We start from the raw sequence: 23,342 nt of genomic DNA, 5'->3' as shown, positions 1-23,342 counted from the left end.
GTAACTCCCCATGTGGCTTAGTCAATCCCACAACCTTCCAGACTTTTCCTATAAATGAATGTCATTAACAGAATATGTTGGAAAAGATCATTTTGATAGACAATGTGTTGTATTTTGGGTGAATCAGCATATTTGGTTCTACTCTTGGCTGGAGAGTTCCTTCTGTGTAAGATTTAATCTTTAAAAACCAAAGTGAATAAAGAGAAGACATTGGCTGGGGAAAATAGCCCATCTCTTCATTCTTTCATTCCACAAATCTTTATTGAGAGCTTATGTGCATGGTTATGTCTGGTAGGGGAAATACAAATATATAAAAAGCATACTACCCGTGCTGAAGAGGTTTGCATACCCAGTAATTGTTGATATCAGTAAAGTAGAAGTAGGGATATGTGAACATTGGTCCTTGGTGGGTTTCCCAATATTGAATAATTGCACTTTTGCATCTTTTGGCTTTTGTAACTACCCGCTAGTGAAAATAAAGAGGTGTATTGTCCTAGGCTATTTCCATTTCTGTTCTCCTCTAGGGATTGGATCCTGCATATACATTGTTTAGTGAGGCCAGAGCCATCCACATTCACTGTTAGGAACTCGAGTGACAGTATCCCTCAATTTCACTCAGACACAAGTAGTCATAAATACCCTCCACTACATGGCTCAGGAGAAGGGAGGAGAGCACCACATGGCAAAGTTGGAGTTGTGTGCCAAATCTTACAGTAGCTCAAAAACAGTTGGCCCGTCTTCATTTTAACTACTCTATTAATTGATCTGAATCCTGGTTTACAATAATCAGGACATGAGCCGTCCTGTCAGTCCAGAAAACGATTCCTATTTTAACTGTTCCACGGTGTAAAAGCCATATGCTGAATTATAACACAACATAAAGCTTGAACATTTTAAATGCTAACTGGTGGCTGCTTATTCCTAATGAGTCATATTTTTGTGATACCGCGCTCTCCAAATCTCTTCATATCTTATGGCCATATATACCACTCTGTCTTTGAGCTAATGGGCCTGATGTTTTGCAGCTCTTGGATTTAACTTCTCTAATTTATTCAGTTTACCAGGTATAGTTTCTGTAGTGAATAGTTTCTGGGTGTGAGTACTGATGCAAATTAGATTTCAAACTTTCTCTGAAAACTTTAGATTTCATACAGGTATCTCATAAAGGAGCATATGATAATGTGAAAAAGAGCTTAGTCACCATAAAGCACATCCCCAGTTTTTGATGCAATGTTCCATCATTCATTATTTGCGTATAACACCCAGTGCACCATGCAATATGTGCCCTTCTTAATACCCATCACTGGCCTACTAATATAACAAAATAAAAATTATAAAAAAAATAAATAAAATTGATATGTTAATCTTAAAAAAAAAAAGGAAAAAAGCTTAAAAATAGACACTTCCTTAGTTAAATGATTATGAAGTAACATTTTGCCTATGTGACCGACAAGACTGGAGTCAGCTGCATGCAGGAAGGTCTGGGGATCTGGGCTTCCTTCTCGGCACTGTATGTGATCGCTTCACCCTGCAAAACTTTCTGCGCTTTTCTCACAGAGTGTTGGAATTTAAATTACCCAGTATCTCAATTGTATTCTACGCCTTAAAACTGGCGAAGTTCTTGGTCAGAGAATTCTAGCTTCTCTTGTCTCTTATTTTTCCTGTTTTCTCTTGAAGAAGTCCTGTTTCTTTTTCCAGATCCTCACCATCTGTCAGAATTCACCTTGAGCTGGAGTTTCCTTTATAGCGCAGATAAAGGCATAAATCTAAAGCTCTGATAGAGCTGTCCTCCTTTAGGAAAAAAAGGAATGCGTGGAGAGAGCAACTTTGTTGTCCATATTCTGTGAGTGGATCAGTTGGTGGAAAGGCCTCTGCTCTGGTGCGGAACCAGAAGCCGCACCCAGTACCCCCTGCCAACAGACCTCCAACTTCCTCTGCCAGTGGGTGTGAGAAGTGTGCTAGTGTGGGAGAAATATGCTTGCTTTGGAGGACCGCATCTGGCACTGGGTGGTGATAAATGTTTGATAGGACTGGGCATCACACTGGAATGCTATATTTTCTCAAGAGAGTAGAAATGAGGTTTTGGAAGCCGTGTTACCGGAGACTCATTTGTGCATCTGCCTTCCGGGTAGAGCTGTTCCGTTTTAGGAAAGCCCTCAGAGGGCAAAGCTCATTTCTTTTGGAATTGTACGTCATAGAGCAATCCAAATTGAGTTATTTCCTTTTCCTAATGATGGAATTTATCAGCAGTTACATACCATTTTGACTTGAGTCTCTAGCAGATGCTTGGCTTAACCAGTGTATTATGTGGTGCCACACTCGATGCTTTGTATTTTTTATGTTACAGTGGGTTTATAACATCTATCTAACTTTCCAGGAATGAGTTTTGATGTGGCTAGTTGGATATTTCTTAAGTGACTTCATTCCTTTTGGAGCTTTGAAAAGATATTTGGCTTTTGGAAGGCATTGCTAGGTAGGAGGGCAGTAAAATGATTTGAAGATGGTCTTATTCTAAAGGTTAAATTTTGTTTGTTTATTCTAAAGTTTGAATTTTGTTAAATTGTACCTCAGTGATGCTCGTTCTGTTCATTTTTTAAACATCAGAAGTCATTAAATATGTCCATTTAAATAATTTAGAAATTGAATTTTGTTGATATATACTTATTTGAGTTTTATATGATTATTTTATGTATATGCATATATATCATATATGATTATTATATATTTATGTATACATACATATCTCTCTTATGACATACCATAGACTGAAATACTAAGTCTTTGTTTCTCGAAGAGACATAAGTGAGTTAAGAAGAATTTTCTCCCAAGGTTTTATCTCAAGTTATTCTTGTTTGAATGTCAAGGGCGCATATGTCATTCCAATAAATTTGCTCATAGAGATCTTTGATTCAAACCCCAAGTGTAAATAGCCATCTCATTTCCTTGAAGATTATTCTTGATTCCATGATTGGTGGATGAGGCAGACTGGCTCTTTCCGAGATGTTAATATTTTTGAGACTTCACGAATGATCTGTTGGAGGCCAAGCACCGCAGTAAAGTGTGTCCTTCCCTCTTTGGACACCAAGTGTGGCCTGTTGTCAAGATGTGCTTCTGCCGTGGTGTGTGTCTGCTATTCTAGTCTGTTTTGTAGGTGCAGCTGCTGGGAGAGTAGCCGTTAGCACACTACCCACATGTTTCTAGGTTCAAAAAAAACACCTGTTGTGCTGTTCAAAGATTGGTTGAATGTGTTTGTTTTTTAAAATTAGGATTGCAATTTTACGTTGTTTTCAAATATAACACTTTCCAAAATTTATTTTATGATATGCTGGTTATTCAGAAAATATAGGCTGTCCCATTCACATTTAACCTTCTGTTCTATTTCAAAGCAAATCATCTGTTGTTTTTTATTTGGTGCTTAATGAATGGAAAACAGAAAGATGTATCAATTCATAACCAGCCTATTAGAAAGAAAAATTGAGCGAAAAGAGGGTGAAAAGTGTATTGGAGTTCAAGAGCTCAGGAGAAGAGTTCTTTCCAAGTAACTACAGTCTGCACTTCTCTCTATAAAATGTAACATCCCTTAAAAGGAAAGGCAAGAAAGATGATCACGCCAATACCTAATCAGATGCCTACTATGTGAAGGGTTAGGGAAACCAAAGAAGAAGAAGCAGTCCCTCTGGCAAGAGTACATGTGGACACTGGAGCGGAGTAGCTGCAGCAGTTCCACAGGCTTAGCAAGGGTGCTGCTGGGAAGTACGTGAGAATGAATTCACAAATGGATGATGCAGGCACCGAGTGCTGTGAAGGCAAAGGGGAAAGGGCATAATCCTGTGGGCTGGAAAACTACCTGAAGGAGATGGGATCAAATTTAAGGAACTTGAAAAGACCCAGTGTGTCTCCTGCAGAAAACAAAAATGAGCAAAGGCATGGAGATACGGAAGTTTTATCACCAGATCCTAAGTTGGCCTCTTGGGTCGGACTGGAGAATTTTTGTAACGAAAGAGTGGCAGAGAAGCCTGGATAAGTAAATTGGGATGAGATGATTGAGGCTTTGCTGATTTATCACATAGAAAAACACACACTGTATACATAGCATGCCGTTATAAATACATTTATTTTAAAATTCAAATAATAAGTTTTAGCGATGCTTTCCCGTTGTTGTGTTGTATGGGGTTATTTCCTCAGGGGCAGAATGCTCAAGCTTTTCAGATTTTGTAAAAAGCACAATTTCCTGACTATGATGCATGTAGATGGAGTTTTCGCCGAAGTCTGCTGGGGCAGTGCCTGTTGGTCTATTTTGCATTCCTTTTAATTCTTGTTTTGTTTTTCTCTACAGGTGCTTGTGTCTATCAGGGTTCCTTGTTGGCGGTAGGTCATCCTTCATATATTTGGTTTATTTCTTTCGAATGTAAATGCATGATTGAGGTTGCTGAGTGAGTGAGGTGACCCTGTCATTGTAAAAATATGTTTATTTTCCTTCACAGTTTGAGGATTATCCCTCATCTTGGCACGATCATGCTCAATTACTTAATACCTTTTCCAGAGCAAATTAGTTCCATTTGAATACTCAGGTATTGGAGAAGAAGTTCATACACCCAACACGATTTTCATTCCATGGCTGTCCTTTGTGTTCTTTCAATCAGAAAGAAAATTAGATCCCATTCTCCCATCAGATATGAACTAGCGCATACTTTGTTTATCTTCCCATTGCATTTGCTTTTTCCTTTGAACCCCCCCCCCCAAAAAAAAAGAAAAGTACAATAATTAAATTGAAGTACAGTGTGGAGGATTCCTGACTGTTGCTTTGAATTATGACTTTAAGTCTTGATAAATAACAAGCAAATTAACATTTTATCTCTGAACTTTTGCCATGTAGGGTAGAGTTGATTTTGAATTTAATGTCATCGTGACTTGGGGGAAAAGCTGATGCAAGTCTCATGCATTTCTTTTCATTAATAATGTACTATGGTGCATAACAGTGTGTTAAACCTTATTGAAAAGACGGTCTACACTCCATCAACTCTAATAAATGGTGTGACAAGTCATTCTTCACCACTTTTTTATTTTGGTTTAATAAATGCTATAATAAAAACAGGACTGAAATGGTTCGAGAAGGTTTGCTCATTTACATCACAACCTGCTATTGACGTGTGCGATATTAATAAGTCATCTTGGATTATCCTCGTGGTGTTGAAATAGATGAGAAATATCAGAAATATCCAACAGTCTAGATAATTGTAGATGTTCACAGTTATATTCTTGATTTTGAACTTTATGTAATGTAGTTACTGCTCTGGAGATTTATGTTTTTTCCCCCTCATATTTTTCTATTAAAGAATCAGGAGAAAGCCATTTTCCTTTTCTTTTTCATTCCGTGCCCTTCAAAGCCTACTTTTCCTTGTGTTTCTTCTTTAATACATTTTTGGAATCATTAAAAATCAAAGTGCTATAAAATACATCACCAGTTTTGGGGAACTGTAGTAGATATTATAGACAAGTCAGTTATCCATGTGAATATGAAGAGAATTGCTTACTGTATACATGATTCATAATTTTTAATCATAACTATTGATCTATCCGACACAATAGACGAGTGAAATAAGCAGACCATGTATTATTTTATACCTTCCCCCCTTTTAATGAAGAACCGAGGATGAGAGAGGTTTTAAGAGATTTGCTAAAGGTAAATTGACCATTATGGGATCGACCAGAACAAGCCAACCTGTCTTCTTTCCGTTGTTCCCCCGTATCTGAAGGAAAGTGGCTAGCCTGTCTTCTATATTTGGTGTTGCTCTGTGTGTGCATTCGAATATGAAAGCATCAAGTACTTGGAGAGGGCAGTGCCATCCAGTTCAAGGAGAGACCGTCTGGCCAATTTGCACTTAACAGGTGACCTTGCTCTCTTCGGTTCCATGCCCTGGCTCCTTCCAGGACTATGGCTGCTCAGGGCTCGTGGGCTGCGCTGTAGTGCCCCACAGCACTCCTCGTCCCCACCAGTTGGCTTCTTTGCGTACCAAGACTCAGCCATGTGTGTTCCTAAACCTCCTCAAGTGCAATGTACTTATTATTGTAATTATGCAATTCAGTTAGAAAGACAATACATTTATTACAATAATAGAGGTTATTATTAAACAAGCGTTTATTGAGTAACAACTGTGGACAGCTGTGGAATTCGAGGCACCGGGAATGCATCAGTGAACAAACAGACACAATCCTTGCCCTCATGAAGCTTGAATTCTAATGAGTAAAATACGTAGAATGTCAGGAGGCACTATGGAGGATAACAATAGGGGAGTAGGGACATAGAAAATACCAAATAGAGGATGAGGGTGGCTCCTGCAAAGAGGGTGACAGGGATGGCCTCCCAGAGAAGGTGACATATGAGCGAAGACTGAAAGTGGCCATTCTCAGAGCTAGTCTCCTTGGATATCCAGGGAAATAGAATTCCAGAGAAGGGGAAGAGCAATGGTAAAGTCTGAAGCAGGAGCCTGGTTAGCCATTTGAAGAAGTGCACGGAGGCCAGAGTGGCTGCGGTGCACGATCCAGGGGCAGGACGAGGTCAGACGGGGGGAGGAGCCTTGTATTTACTTGAGCTTGTCCTCTCAGTAAGGTGTATCGCCACTGGAGGAGCTATCGCAGAGGAATGACAACATCTGACTTATAGTTTAACTGCCGAAATGTGGCTGTGAAAAGAAATAACATTCTTGTTTCTAAGGGAACTGTGGTGAATACTTTAAAAAGACTCATAGAGGTGAGTCACTAAAAATTTGCTGTCAAATTAAGTGTAAGAGAAACAACTATAAAAGATTGGGGAAAAACACAGAAATCCGGGGAGATTCTGCATTTGGATTTATTTGCAACCATTTTAAGTTTTTTTTTTTTCCATTTTAAGGAACTTTAAACTGGAAATCGTAGATGATACATTGTAGGCATAGTTAATTGTCTGCGTAATTAATCCTGCTCTCTACCTGCTCTGGTCTTGGAGAAAGGCACTGAATGAAATTAAATGAATGTACATTTTTGCATTTTGAATTAAAATAGAGAGTTTAAGGACATTTAGATACTATTCTGGGATTTTCTGATTAACAACCTAAGGGTTGTTGTGAGAGGGTGTCTATGGTAAAAGGCTTCATGGCAGGGGGAATTGGCTCTGAGGATGGTGGTGGGATGTCCCTGTTCTAAACCCTGTAAATTCTACCCACATGCATTTTAGAGCTTAAAGTGACTTCAGAGATCATGTAGTCCAAATTCTCCGTGTCATAGGTGAGAAAACTGAGGCAAGGGATGTGAAGTTCTTGAACTTAACCCAACTCTCAGGTGAGTAACTAGAAGTGGTGAGTGGGTCCACTTGAAAACAGCAAAGCATCAGCTTTACCTGGAAGAATTCCATAAAATGTATCTAGCAAATGAGAACACAGATCTAGGTCCTGGCTGCTAGCTGCTAACTCTCAACCCGTCTTGTGAGGATTTCTCCCACTGATACTGCTCCAATCTCATCCCTTGTTGCCTGGGAAGCTGTCAGATATAGTGGAGCATTCCTGATGCTTGTCACCGACAGTCCTCGTTTTGATTCTTCCTCCTCTGCCACAAACCAGCTCTGTGACCTAGAGCAAGTTATGTAACCTTCCTGAATCTCTATCACCTCCTGTGTGAAATGGGGACAAATAAAGCCTCTCGTGAGGGATTTTTGTAGAGTAAAGCAGACAATGTGGGGAGGATGCCCAGGTGCTGTGCCTGGCATGTGCTTTTCTGTCACAACAAAATTTCTCTTTACCAAGCGAGAAGAACAAGAGGAAGTTATTAAGCACCTACTATGTTTTTCATACTGTCAGCAATCCCAGGAAATAAGTGTTGTCTTTACAGATAAGGAAACCGAGGTTCAGAAAGTCTAAGTCACTTGTCCAGAAATTATACAGGTGGTCAGTGCTAGAAGGAGAGAGCATTCGGACCTGGTTCTGACTCACTGAGCAGCCTATTTCTCTCAGCCAAGCCGGTCTGCCTGTTGTCTCTGAACTCAACTGGCTTATTTCACCTTCAGTTCTATATGACCACCCCCTCTCTGCTGCACCTGCCATGCAGTTGTCTCTGCCAGTCTCTGTCCCGACCTCCTGTGAAAGCCAGCTGTCCCTGGCTAACCCCTTCCCATTTAACTAAGGCTCTCCTACCCTGGTGTCTATTAGATCCACCACATGATGCAAGAAATGTTTGGAGGCGGCCATTTCATCTTAAAAAAATCTATATATGCTATGTTTTACACACACATGCACACATATACACACCCAACAATGTGTTGTGTCTCCCAACTTTGACAGCTGTATGGACTTATGATTTGGTTCTAAGCCACATGTGGCCATCTCTCAGTTATGTACCGATTCAGCTGTCTCTCTTACCCTTTCTTTAACACTGTCTTCCCTACTTTTCTCTTTTTCCATTCCTCAGGTCAAAAATTAACAGAAGGGAGTCAGAATACCCAGAAACACTGAATAATCTATTTTGGGATGTGTTTTGTACCCCACAATACCCCTGCATCCCTGAACTCTCAGGACTTCCTCTAAAATCAGCCCTTGTGAGAGAGCATGACCATGTTAAATCAAGAATCTATCAGGAGGAAACCACCTAGTTCATATGTTAAACTGTGACAGGGGCACATTGAGTATGAGGATAAAAATAAGTTTTTATATCAATATTTTCACTTATGTTCACTATATTGAGTAAAAAGAATTTAACTTTCTTTTGGCATCACTACAAGTAAACAGTTCTCCTTTATTAGGTTTTTCCCTAGGGGTAGATAGTTGGACTCTTAACCTCACTTTTTACATCTGTAAAATGGAGATGAACTATTTACTTCACTGTGTTGTTATAAAGTTAAAGGAGATCACATGAAGCGCTTGGCTCTGTGCTTGTGACCTACAATACTCAATGAAGGTTAGCTGTTGTTATTGTTGCCGTAAGCATCTGTGATTGGAAGAGTTGCACAAAGCTATTCTTCTTCCCTAGATCAAAAATGTTAAGTGTTGAAATTTTCCTACTTGGAATACTTTTGCTCACAAATGCTGACAAAGTAAATTATGAGACACCAAATTTTAACACATTTGAAAGAAAGAAAATAAATTCAGGGGTAATTAAAAATGGCCACTATATAGTATGACACAGTAGAAAGATCTAGACTTTGGAGTTTGAATCCTGGTACTGCTACACACCTGCTGTGTGGCCTCAAGTGTGATATTTTATATAGCTGAGTCTCAGTTTCATCTTCTATATAATGAGGATTGTAATTCTCATAGGGTTGATGTGAGGAGTAACTGAGACCATGCTTGTGAAAGAACCCAGAACTGTGGTTGGCAAGATGCTGGCACTCACATCATCTAGGTGGCAAAAAATGTCAGAGTGGAAATGACTGGTGATAGAGGCCAGGGTCTTGGTTTGAGTCCTGGCTCTGTAATTACTAGCTACGTGGCATTGGGTGAGTCAGTTGAATGAAATGAGCTTTCAGTTTCTAAATTTGTAAAACAAGAGTGTTAGATCCTCTCCAAGATTCCTTAGCTAAGTGCTATCCAATAGAAGTTTCTGTGCTGTTGGAAATGTTCCACAGATACACCATCCAATATGGTGGCCATGAACCACATGTGGTTATGGAGTACTTGAAATGTGGCTGGTGACACTGGGGGACTAAATTTTAAATTTTTCTTAATGCAAATTAATTAAAAAAAAATATAAACAGCCTTATATGGCTTGTGGCCACTGTATTCTACCATGCGGCTCTAGAGCTTTGAAATTCCTAACATCCTATGGTACTTAAGCTTGAATTATAGTCTCATGTGTTGTTCTCACCCCAGGTGAAGCCTCACTGTAGTGTTGTTAGCAGTTGTGAAGGAGGTCACAAGAAATTTGTTATAGTGTCCGAGGTTGCTCGTTGTTTATTTAATTCGAACAGTTTCAAGGTCATCTTAGAGACAACACTACTTTCCCCATTTTGCTTGATATGCTTTCTTGAATGAAAGGAAAGGGGTGGAGTTACAGCTGAGTCCTCGCCTGCAATCTATCTTACATATTCCATTAAAAATTTGTTTTTGACTTTGTTGAAACATAATTAACAAATGAAAATTGTATGTATTTCAGATGTACTACTTAATGATAGGATATATGTATATATTGTGAAAAAATCACCACAGTCACACTAATTAACTTGCCTATCACCTCACTTAGTTACCATTTTCTTTCTTTCTTGGTGGTGGTGAGAACACTTAATATCTACCCTCCTAACATGAGCACTGGGTGTTATATGTAAGTGATGAATCACTAAATTCTATGCTTGAAACCAGTACTATACTATATGTTAACTAACTGGAATTTAAATAAAAACTTGAAACTAAAATATATAGAGATATTTATATCTATATATCTACCCTCCTAGCAAATTTCAAGTATACAATACAGTATTATTCACTATGGTCACATTGTTGTTCATTAGATCTCCAGAATTTGTTCCTCTCGCTTGCATAATTGCCCCAGCCCCTGGGCACCACATTCTCCCCTCTGCTCTATGACTATTTTAGATTCCATATATAAATGAGATTGTGCAGTATTTGTGTTTCTGCATCTGACTTACTTCACTCAGTGTAATGTTTTCCAGGCCCACCTGTGGTGTTGCAAATGGCAGGATTTCCTACTGACTTAAGGCTAAATAATATTTTATTGGATATATACACCATCTTTTCTTTATCCATTACCGGTTGATGGATATTTAGGTTGTTTCTATATGTTAGCCATTATGAATAATGCTGAAATGAAACATAGGAGTGAAGATATCTCTTCAAGATCCTGATTTCATTCCCTTGGCTATCTACCCAGAGGTAGGATTGCTGGATCATCAGGTAATTCTATTTTAAATATTTTTGAGGAAGCTCCATACTGTTTTCCATAATAGTTGTAGCAATTTATATTCTCACCAACAGTGTACAAGGGTTCGCTTTTTCCCACATTCTTGGCAACACTTGTTATTTGTCTTTTTGATAATAGCTATCTTAACAGATATGAGATAGTATCTCACTGAGGTTTTTGATTTGTATCCGTAAAATTTTTACAAAATAATTTTGGTGTTTTGTCAAAGTCTGCTATTCTTGGGGCATTATCCAATGTTTATACTGTGGCAGAGAAACACTGAGAACTTTGGGTCTAATCTGTAGGTCTTGTTTATTAAGGCTAAGAAGGATAAAGGAAGACAATTCGAGCTCTTCAGTGCTAGTCGCCTTTTTAAAACAATCAGTGTGCTATCCCACTGCTTTCTTTTATTTGGAACTGTAACACGAGAGAGATAGCCCTATAGAAATGAACATGTCTCAGGCTTGCATTTGTGCTGGTATTTATCAACATGCTCAAGAGACTTTATGGAAAAGAGAAATGAAGGAAATTTGGAAGCTTCCCCTATCAAGTGCTTGGAGTCCCCCTAAACTTTTAGTGAATCTCGGCCAGTGGCTACTATTAAATACTCTGAACTTTGTAGCAGTCAGGGGGAATACTTGGCATCCTGTGGATACACTCAGAGGGGAAGCAATAAAAGCAGCCATTCCTTAATTTCCCTTAAGAGTACGATTGGGTATTGTAGGATATTGTTGTTTTTTGTTATAGCTTAACAAGAATTCAACATTTTTAAGCGCCTCTGGTCCATCTTCATTTATTTTTAAATACTGAGTAATATGTTTTTAAGTGGGAAAGCTACTCTTATTAAAATGTACTTATTCTGGGATAAAAACTTAATGTTTTTTTTTTTTTTTTTGTAGAAAACTGGTAGCACATCATCACGGTGCTGGGCGCTGCGATAAATTTCCTTTAACTAGATGTATTTGAGTCAAGAAGGGACAGTCAGCACCAGAAATGAGACTGTTGGCTGGGTCTAGATGGCTTCCAGTTTGGGGTCTTACTTGTATGGATTGAAGGTTAGAGCTGTGCACTTCTGCTTAAGGAAGCTGTTAGGGTGAGAAAACCTTCTGACTCCAGGGTCCAGTGAAGGCTTTCTCCCTATGCGTTTCTTTAGGAAAGGGAGGGATTTTGTACCCTTGGGTGCCAGGTGGTGAGCACTGGGTTCTAGATGCCTCAGGTGATTCTTTTGCCTTGCTTGGTTTTTCTAAACTGTCCATTGTAATCAGATGAGCTAGTTTCCTATCTGAGAATTTATATCTTCTTAAAATATTGTGTGAGAGGAATAATATAAGAGACTTTGTACTTTTGTTGATGAATAATCCATATGCATTTCCAGTCTTATTCATAGTCTTGTGGTAGGAACAGATGTTTTAAATTAACAAACACATTTCTTATGGTTTGTTTTGAATTTAGAAGATGCAGCTGAGCTTAGCAGCCATATTAATTTGTTCAAACTATGCTATATGTGATCATATATCTCAATTTTCTGGTCAGAGCACACACTCTCCCCACCTTTTTTTGTTTTTTAAGTTTTTATCATCTTTGCTTTAAATTGCCTTATAACCTAATACCTCATTTTGATTTTCTTTCTCTGTTTGTCTGTTTATAACTACAAAATATATACATATACATACTTATTTTATGCACAGTACATTTATGTATGCATATGTACATATCCCCTAGGAAAGAACTGTCACTCATTTATGATACCTTATGGTATTATCTTGTCATCCTTTGCTTACTTTTTAATGCCCTCTGCTTACTAAGGGAAAAGACTATGTATAAATATCAAATGACAATCATGAGTTAAGCCAGCTTGTTTTTTGGTATTTGAATGGCAAATGTCTAAAGAAAAGTTGGCTTTAAAAATTTCATATGGATGGCATTTTGCTTTTGGGAGAGGAAGGGACACTTAAATATAAATGGCACAAGAGAGTTTTGTAAAAAATCTGAGCAGTTTTATGTAAAATAAGTGCATTGCCTCTGGTGTGCCAGCTAAGTTCTTTTTTAGCAAAGATTTCTTAGGCTCCCAGAGTTTATAAACTAAATGAAAGGAAGGAGGAAAAGGAAAAGCTTTCACAGTAAGAAAGTTCATTGTTATACCCAGGAGACCCTTGAGTTGGGGCCATGACCTGTGAGTTCTTTCCTGACAGCTCCCAAGATTGGTTATTTATTAAATTTATGTCATTCCTTTCTTCCAAAGGGAAATTGAATGGTGGGGGAGGGGTTGGGAGAGGAGGGTGTCTACACTGGAGTGCAGATTTTGTAGTTCCTTATACCTCACATTCCTGAAATGGTTCTGTAAGCGTGAGCAAGAGAGAATTATTAACAGAAATAGATACTTATTCTTTGGTGCTCTTATTATACTGAGTTTCCCTGTAATCCAGAAGGATCTTGGACTAAGATGAGAGAACAGACACAGAGGGAACCCTAACCTGCAATTAGTGGCAAGAAGAAAGTTCTTCCTCCCGTATTTGCCATTGGTGGATGTAATAGGAGTGATCCAACTGGATTTCAGATATTTATTGACCAGCTCCTGTGTGCTAGAAGACATGAGTTATGTCCCTAGGTCATGTAGTAGCAAACCTTAGGTTGCCTGCTCGCTAGCCCCTTTTCTCCTTTTCTCTGTTGCCAAAATCCTAATTTTTTCCCAGTCCTCACCCCTTCCCCAAAAGACTTGTGTAAATCCTAGTTGTAAGCAACTTAGGAAGTATATGTTCCCCTGCCAGGATTGGTTTAGGAGTGAGTTTATGGCCTAATTGTGGCCAATGAGATCTGCATGGAAGTCTGCTAAGTTTTTGGTGTTTGAAAGAACCTCAAGATAGCACCCCTCTCCCCCCAGGTTCTGAACTAGTTGAGAAATAAAGAATAAATATAGATGTAAAAACATCACCTTTTTATTTTTTAATCAATGAAGCTAAGGTGGCAGATATAGCTTTGATTTTTCTTGACCAAATGGGCTCGCTGATTCTGAACCCCCAGATTCCAGCAGACTTTTGCATTCACTGGCAGAACATTATTGAAGCAGCTTTCCCACGTAGGAAGTCTGCTCAGGTAAGAGTTACTGTTGGGAGGGGCGCCTGGGTGGCACAGCGGTTAAGCGTCTGCCTTCGGCTCAGGGCGTGATCTCGGCGTTATGGGATCGACCCACATCAGGCTCTTTGGCTATGAGCCTGCTTCTTCCTCTCCCACTCCCCCTGCTTGTGTTCCCTCTCTTGCTGGCTGTCTCTATCTCTGTCGAATAAATAAATAAAATCTTTAAAAAAAAAAAAAGAGTTACTGTTGGGAGAAGCAGAGGAAATCTTATGCTCTTGGGTGGAAGGTTTGCTCCCTAGAAGAGGAAGGGAGACAAAACCAAGTTAAGCATGCACAGTTACTCTTTTAAATTTATCAGTTAGCTAAGTCATGCCATCTTTACAAGGATAAGAAAGCAGTAGGGTCGTATGTTGTCATCCGTTCACAAGAAGGAAGCCTCTGGAGAAAGAATTCTCCATTAATGGGAGATTTTAAAACTTAGTGTTTGAATATTGGCAGGTGAGGATGCAGTCGCTGGAGCTGCCGCAACCATTTGTCAGTCCAGCCAACTCCTACAGGGTGATGGAGGAGAAGGCTGGAGAGAGTTTGGTTCCTCTAGGAGCTGGACTGTTGATCTGCTGACGTAACCAGCACAGGAACTGACCTTCCTGGGGGAATTGTTATATGAGCCTAGAAGTTCTTGAATTGTTTAAACCAGGATAAATAGGATTGTATGTGACTGTAGCCAAAATCATTCTCTTCAGTACCCCACCATCAAATAGTGAACTCAGTTCACAGCACGTTGGGTAAGTGTCAGTGAAGGAGTGCAGCCGCATGGTTAAGGGGAGGAGCTCTAGGTTCAGAGTTCTGGGTTTCAGGCTGAGCTCTTCACTGCTGTTTGACCTTGGGCAAGCTGCTCACCTCATCCGTAAAATGGGGATGATAGTTTTGTGTATGTAAATAGAGCTGCTGCAAAGGTGATGAGATAAAACCTGAAAGTACCTGGGACATAGTAAGTAGTAAGTACGTGCTAGCTGTTGAGAATATTGTTATTCTTGGTGGAAACCACTTGTGATCTTGGCCTTCAATGTGGGTCAGTTTAGAACGGGAAGAGGTGAGGGAAAGCTGTTAGGATAGAGGATCTGTATGAGTAAAGGCATAAGTGGCAAAGGTAGTCCAGTTTGATTGACATGTGAGAAGTGATGGGATGAAACAGGGAAAGGACTTTTAAACTCCAGATCACATAGGGCCTAGAAGAAGTCATTTGAATTACATTCTGTAGGCAGTTGGGGACCCTTTGAAATGGAAATGATTTGCTCATAAATTCTAACTCTGTCACTACAAACTGATGAGTGTGTTGTTGGAAGTGAGATATCATGGCACCTTCCTCTACAGTGTTCTTCCCTCTTCTCATTTTCACCAGGGTCCTCATGTTGCTTTGTAGGGCTTTGGAGAGGACATGAGGGTCTCCATGTAACCGATCATCATTGCTGAAAAAGAAAGATCAGTCTGCAGACATGTTCCAACAGTGAGTCAGAACTGTGAGGTTCATCATTAGTTCAGCAAAAATGGCTTCATCTGGTGTTATACCAAGTAGAACGCCCTATTAATAGGCATTAATCCATTCCTTTAATGTCGATGTTCAGAATGATGCCCCCCGAGGTGATGGTATAATTGTTTTCCTTCCCCTTTAATCTAATTGGCATTTCTCATTTCTTCTTTATAATTTGCAAAGATTAAATTATGTTCCAGATAGTATTAGGATAAAGTACATTTTATTGCGTTAATTTTTTTTAAATGGAAACCTGGTTATTTTATATACCCTACCCCAGATTTTGGACAACAGAAGCTTATTATCTTTTTGTTTGCTTTTAGAATGTTATCAGATTTATCAATTTCTACATTTAAAAATGTGTTTTTTAACATAACATATATCAATTATATTTTAATAATAGAAATAAAAAGATTTTTTAAAAAATGTGTTTTTTAGAAGAAAGATCATATATGCTAAGATACTTTAAGGACTAGAAGGACCTCTTGAAAAATATGGACTGTCAGAAAAGATTATTAATAGTTTGAGGATTTAGGAGGAGAAGAGAGGAAGATTTTATGGGAATAAGATAACTCAAGCGCATATGAAAAGGAGAAAAACTCATATGGGTGCTTTGGTTACCACTTTAGCAGAATGAATTAAGGTGTTGAAGACAAAAATCTTTTTATATTTCTTACTCTGTTTTACTGATGACTTGGAGGAAAAACCTCAATAATAACAGATAAATGTAAAGTATAATAAAAGAAATACTGTGAACATCAAGGCGTGCGTATTCCTGTGAGGTGGTTTTATGCAAACTTATTAAGGTCAAGGATACTTACTCAGCAAGGGAGATTGTATCTTTAAAACTAAGAATTCCATTTTTTTTTTTGGTACTAGAAATAAATTATTGAGGTAGGAAGAAAACCATTAAAAAGGGTCAATAGTGTCTTTTTATAAATAGTGTGTTTTGAAAACCAAAGTACAAAACCCAGAATATCATTCCAACTTTTGAGACTGATAGCTTTCTTTTCTGATTTTTGTAAGGGAAAATGGCTGTAACACTTATTTATTATATGAAAAGTACTATAATTTGTTCCAAAAGAAAAGCAGCCAGACAAACATAAACTATAAAAGGAAAGGAAAAGGCACGGACACACCCTTTGAGAGGCTTTGCCTACACCTTCCCCTGCATTGACGTTTGTACCTGCGCCGCCTGATGTCAATGCGCTGTACTTGATTATCTGCACATCTGTCTCCCACTGAGGACAGAGGTGGCACTGTACTCATTTCTATATCTGTGTAGAGGATGTTGCCAGGCATTGAATGAATGAATAAATAATTAAACGATTGTCCTTACTTATATACTCCCTTCCTGGACCGAGTAGTTTGCTCTGTATTAAGTTTCTTTGTGGAATCATACAAATGTTTTACCTAAATGAAAAGCAAATTGGCTCCCCTTGTACATGTACTTCCTTTAAAGTTAATGAAATATTTTAGACACTAGTGCTTTAGCACTATTTAGGAGAAAATAATTGCACTTACCTGTTAAAATAAACAGATGTCAAAGAGATATTTTAATGCTTTCTACTTTGTGCTGAAGTGTCTCAGAAATCGTTTTATAGGTGTAGCTTAAAAACAGGTGTCAAATCACAAAAGGCCAAGGAAATATATTTTTTTAAAGATTTATATATTTATTTGAGAGAGGGAGAAAAGTGTGCATGAATGTGGGAGAGGGGCAGAGGGATAGAGAGAGAGAGAGAGAGAATCTCAAGCAAGCTCCCCACTGAGTGTGGAGCCCAATCTCAGGACTCAGATCATGCCCTGAGCCGAAACCAATAGTCAGACGCTTACCCAGCTGAGCCACCCAGGCGCCTCTCACCAAGGAAATATTTTATAATAATTTTAGATTTACTTATATAAGATTTAAGGTTAACTGAGCCCATAACTATCATAAAAACCCCAAACTTTCAGTGCCTTCTACAAACCTATTATATGCAGAGCGTGTGGAAAAGAGCTATTGCAATGTTAGAACCTTTGACTTAAAAAATAAATAAAATGCTGGGGGTGCCTGGGTGGCACAGCAGTTGAGCGTCTGCCTTCAGCTCAGGGCGTGATCCCGGCGTTGTGGGATCGAGCCCCACATCAGGCTCCTCCGCTATGAGCCTGCTTCTTCCTCTTCCACTCCCCCTGCTTGTGTTCCTCTCTCGCTGGCTGTCTCTATTTCTGTCGAATAAATAAATAAAAAAATCTTTAAAAAAATAAATAAAATGCTGAAACATTAAAAAAAGAGGGACAGTCTCCATTAATCCAAGTAATTCCACAAACAAGGATAATTACTACTAAATATTAGATGAACTTGTTGCAGAACTTCTGTAAGTATGTGTGTGTTCAACAAAAGCAAGCATCGCAATATGCATATTGTTCGGTCACTTTTTATATATATATAATACTATATGACAGATACTTTTCTATGTCAATACACAACTGATCTACACAATAAATCCATCGTGGATAAACTGTAAGTTATTTTAGTGATCCCTATTGATTGGTAGTCATAGTCCAGTATTTTGGTATTGTAAACAACACTGTGATGACCATTCTTGCACACTTTTCAGTTATTTCCTGAGGATAAATTATTTCCTCAGGGTAAATTTCAATTATTTTCTGAGGTAAATTCCTTAGAAATGTAATTATTGAGCCATGTGATACACATTTTTAAAAAAACATATTTGTGTACACATTTAATGCACATTACCAAATTGCCTCCTGGGAAACTTACCAATTTCCATCCTAAGCTGGTATTAGTAGGTAGTTCTGATGTAAGGTTAAAACTAACACTTGATTTTTGAGTTATTGATTTTCAAAGGGTGATGAAATAGAAGGCAGTATTGACAAATTTTGATAAAATTTTAAAAATACCTAACAATGTAAAACTTAAAAAATGCCCAATAGAATACAGATTTTCAAAGAATTAGTGTTACAAAGAATTACTTAGTACTTATAAAGAATTCATGCAAATATTTAATATTACTACCAAACTCCAGGAATTAAACTAAGAATAGAGAGTACATATAAGAGAAAATACAAGTAGCAAAGAGATATATTAAGAAGAATCATTGTTAAGAACCAGGTGAAAGCTAAACCAATAATGAGATATCACCTTATACCTATTAGAAAAAAAATTTAATTATTAAGTCCAGGTTTGATGAGACTTCTAGGAATTTACCCTAAGGAATTAATTTACAAAAAAATTATACATAAAGAAATGTTCTTTCCAGCATTATTTACACTATAAATTAAGAAGTTATCTAAATGTCTGTAGTAGAGGAGTGGTGAAGTAAATCATCATAGATGAAGTTGACATGGGACATTATATAGCTATTAAAATAATAGATGTGAAGAGCATCTAGCCATGTAGACACATTTATGAGGTAACGTTAAGTGAAAGGCAGAGTGTTCAGTTCAAACCCGGTGATTAAAACTCTTTTTTAAAATGTGTCTTTCTGTGATTTGAGTCTGATAAGTGGGAAAAACTCATTTTATTTCAAAAGGAGGGAGAAAACTTGTTAAGGAGAGGATATGGAGCCAAAGGGGGGGGGAGAGGATAGAAGTTAGGAGAATGAAGGGACAGTGGACGCAGAAGATCAAGAGGGAGCAAGGTGGCTAGAGTGGGATCAAACCATAAGTGACAAGGACAATGTAGACAAGGGTCTTCTACAAAGATGTAAGCAAAGTGGGAGGAGGCTTATGAAAATAACATGATTTAGGACTCTTAGCGTGAGTGATGGAAGCTCAGCTCAAACTGGCATAAGCAAAGCCTGTAGTTTATTGCTGCCTTGACCTGGAAGTCTAAGGGTTGGGCTTCTGATGCAGCTGCATCCATGTGATCATATATCTCTCTTGGCTGTTCATTACTCTGGGTTGGCATCATTCTCAGGCAGCCTCTTTGTGGTAGCAAGATAGTTCAATGTTCACAGAGAGCCCCCTTTCTGGAGGGTTAAGTTGCCAGTCAAAGTTCTTGGAAAAATTCTTATTGATCTGGCTTGCATCAAGGATCTTACCCCCAGCTGTAATCATACCCTCACGGGGAGAGAGAAACCTTACGATTTACCACAGTACCAAGTAGAGAGTCCATTTCTTTTCTTCTTCTTTTTCTTCTTCTTTTTTTTAGGATTTTATTTATTTATTGGAGAGAGACATAGCGAGAGAGGGAACACCAGCAGGGGAAGTGGGAGAGGGAGAAGTAGGCTTCCCGCTGAGCAGGGAGCCCAATGCGAGGCTCGATCCCAGGATCCTGGGATCATGACCTGAGCAGAAGGCAGACGCTTAACTACTGAGCTACCCGGGCGCCCCTAGAGAGGCCATTTGCTGGCCAAAAAGATGAGAGCAGATGTTCTCTACAAGGTTAAGCAGACATTTGGAGACAGGATGGCTCATTTACCAAACCTTAAGTGAGAGCTACCATCTGCTTGGTTGGCCTCATCAGCTAGGCTGGAGAAAGCATCATTGGAACCAGGTCTCATGTCTCTTGGCTATGCACATTGTGGTCAGCGCGAGAATAACATCCATGTGTACTTGCTTTTATCTGAAGTTGAAGAAGAAAGTTAGTTGGACCCATTTCACTCTATAATAAACCTTTCCTTGTTTGAAAATAATACTTGGCAAAAGCATGGATATGTTTGATGAATGATGGTTGCGTTGATGTCCTTTTTGGTAATTTGGGGGTAGGCGGTGAAGTAAATGGGTGGTAGGTTAGATGTTAATACATTTCAAAGTGGGATGTTTTATTGCTTTCTTGAAATGCTTGTTTGGAACATTTCTTGGTACTTAGTTCTTTCATTTATTTTCCTTTGATAAATGACGAATAGAAAGAGAAAACAGTTTGTAATGGAGACTGAAAATTTATTGATAGAAAGATGGGGCTCAGAGTGTATGGTGCCAAACATTTTTCCAGCTTTCTGAAATGAGTCAGTGATTTGATGTACAGTGGACATTCCAAAATCATAGTCCTACCATGAGGAATGAAAGCAGAGTAAGTTAAACTGTGGCACGTTCAGGTGTTTGGGAGCTTTAGACTATTATCTGATAGAGTTATCATTTCTAGCCTTTTTGGAGTTACAGTGTCTCCTTTTCCCCCCTTCGACTCCTAGAGATGTAGAAAATAGGAGTTTTGGAATACTGATAGTAAGTTAAGAAGTTTGATCATTTTCCTATCCTTAATTTAATGCTGTAAATTATGCTTTCCTTTCCCTGTGGAAGGAAGCTTTCTCTGGGATATTTAACTTACTTGCTTCTATTCATTGAGACCCTCAAAGATTGCTTTCAAGGAAAGGAAATCAATCCTCAATCTCTTTGTCTTTAATTGAAGACAGAAGGTTAGCGACTCAATGTTTAGTAATGAAGTAAATAAATGAAGTAAGTTGCATTTCATGCTGGTGCTGATATTTCTCGATGTGGGTTAAGGAGAGTCCTTATGACTCAAGGACTGTAGATGCCACTGATTCAAAGCAAGGAAAAACTGGATGAGTTTTGGTAGTTTAGGCAAAGGAGCAGAGCTGAGGAGTGGGCAGGAAAGAACAGGGTCTTGAGGATGTCCTGGGTGGAAGGACCCATGTAATCTCTTGTCAGCTGTGAGTCTGAAATATTTGAGTATTTATGTAAGAGAATTGTATGGAAACTCTGGGGCTATGCCAGAGAGAAAGAACAAGAGAGAAAGAACAAAGAACAGAAAAGTGGGTTAAAAGGGTCTTTTTGAAAAAACTCTGGAGCCATGCCATAGCATGACTTTTAATAGCTACAACTGTTTTTAGAAAACAGCCTAATGTTTCATTTTGTTTCTTCCTGTTGTTTTTGTTTTATTCCATTGTAAGGATTTTGTAGCTTGAGTGTTATTTTAGATGTTGTTCTGTAGCTCTGTTTTTTGCTACAGTTTCTAAATTCTGTAGTTCTTCTTTTGTTCGTTTGCTTTTTGTTTATGCCCCAGCCTTTCTCCTCTGCATCCCTCTGTGCTAACATCTCAATTTTTACCCCAACCTGATGATGTAATGAAACGTGGAAATAAATTAGGAGCCAGAACTAAGAGCTTTCATCTTCAGTATTTATAATCATCTTACTGTATTTGATGATTTCTTTTTATGTGTGTGCAGAACAGTGAGAACTATTCTGCCATTAGTTCTATTTTGAAAACTGCCATCTTCTGGATCCCTGAGTGGGCCCAAGCATTAATAGGGGTGATATTATATGCAGTGTATACCACACAAATGGAATGACCTTCACCTTTGGTAACCCAGCTCTTTGGCAAACTCACCTGTTTGGAACACAGCTAAGAAACAGGAACTAACAACAAAGGTCTGTGAAGAGCCAAAATAGATACCACACTGTATGTGCCTTGAAGGGCCTGATGGATTTATTCCCCTGGGGCAACAGAAAGCGATCCTGTTCGTATTACTGCTGTGGGTTAGAGAAGGAGGTGTAATTGCAGTGTACAGTGGTATTGCTTAGAGAAGAGGCTGGCTTGCTCAGGCATTTAGGAGAAAGAGTAGATTTTTGGGTAAAGATTTGAGTCTTGTTTCCTTTTAATTATTTATATTTAAAATCATTTTTTTTAATCAAGGCAGGATGTCAATAAAAAATCAGATCTCTTCTAAGTGGAGTGGGTTTTATCTTAATGAGATACATTCTATTGTCCAGAGTTTGTACCAGTGAATAGCTAGTGATATATCTGCTTTAAGAATCACTGTGTGAGATATTTTCTGTGCTCAGTTCTGCTTTTGCCATGAATGTGTAGTTTAAACTGCACAAATCTCTTGTACAAGCAGATACATGTAAGCATTCCATGAGATGCATATTGGGATGCATTCATTTTGAGCTCTTAAACACTTTACCACCTGAAGTTCTTTTATAGTTATGGAGTATTTATTTTCAGTTCGCTTCTAATCTTCCGTTTGTGTGACAAGTCTATGCTTTTGTTTTCCTTTTAAGTTTTTCATAGTTACATTACCTTGTAAGTCTGTCCTAGGATGTCTTGCTGGGATGTGCAAGCAGGTGCAGTTGGGATATGCCTCCCTAAAATTTGTCCTCCTTCCCTCTGCTGGAAAAACAAAACCTCCCTAACTGACACTGGAAGCTTGGGTTTATTAAATTGGTGTTTAACTACATTCTATGATTTAAATGGGGCCTGGAAACCCATGGGAAAGAGCTTTGGCCCTGAAAACAATTGGAATTCAGACATCTGATGTCATGTCTTAAAGACTACAAGGATGAGATCGTATGGGACTATAGGTAAAAAGGTTAGGCTGTAAAGAGAGATAGTAGCGGGGTGCCTGGGTGGCACAGAGGTTGAGCGTCTGCCTTCAGCTCAGGGCGTGATCCCGGCGTTGTGGGATCGAGCCCCGCGTCGGGCTCCTCAGCTGTGAGCCTGCTTCTTCCTCTCCCACTCCCCCTGCTTGTGTTCCCTCTCTCGCTGGCTGTCTCTATCTCTGTCTAATAAATAAATAAAAAATCTTTAAAAAAAAAAAAAAGAGAGATAGTAGGTTTCCTGAGAGGAGTGTCCCCACAAATGAGGACAGTTCTCTAACTGTGCTGATAGTAACCGCCCCCCCCAGCAAAGTTGACCGTGAGTATTTGAAATGTGGCTAGTGGTGGAAGAGGAAGAAATGGATTATAAATTTTATTTTTAATTAAATTTATCTATTTATTTTTTAATGTTTTTTAATTATATTATGTTAGTCACCATACAGTACATCCCCGGTTTCTGATGTAAAGTTCGATGATTCATTAGTTGCGTATAACACCCAGTGCACCATGCAATATGTGCCCTCCTTACTACCCATCACTGGTCTATCCCATTCCCCTGCCCCCCCTCCCCCTTGAG

At 38.7% G+C, this 23,342-nt stretch overlaps 1 protein-coding gene across 2 annotated transcripts in view; it reads left to right on the top strand.

Moving 5' to 3' along the window:
- Nucleotides 1-23,342, top strand: part of FRAS1 (Fraser extracellular matrix complex subunit 1) — a 414,631-nt gene that overhangs the window by 4,220 nt on the left and 387,069 nt on the right. For both annotated transcript variants that reach the window (XM_034671646.1, XM_002912484.4), the window contains exon 2: nt 4,337-4,368. In XM_034671646.1, the coding sequence (XP_034527537.1) occupies nt 4,337-4,368 (32 nt within the window). The remainder of the gene's footprint in view (nt 1-4,336; nt 4,369-23,342) is intronic.

Source organism: Ailuropoda melanoleuca, chromosome 11 (genome assembly GCF_002007445.2).
Source record: "Ailuropoda melanoleuca isolate Jingjing chromosome 11, ASM200744v2, whole genome shotgun sequence".
NCBI classification, from domain to species: domain Eukaryota; kingdom Metazoa; phylum Chordata; class Mammalia; order Carnivora; family Ursidae; genus Ailuropoda; species Ailuropoda melanoleuca.
Note: the sequence above shows the minus strand (reverse complement) of the source record. Positions and strands in the feature narration are given on the sequence as shown.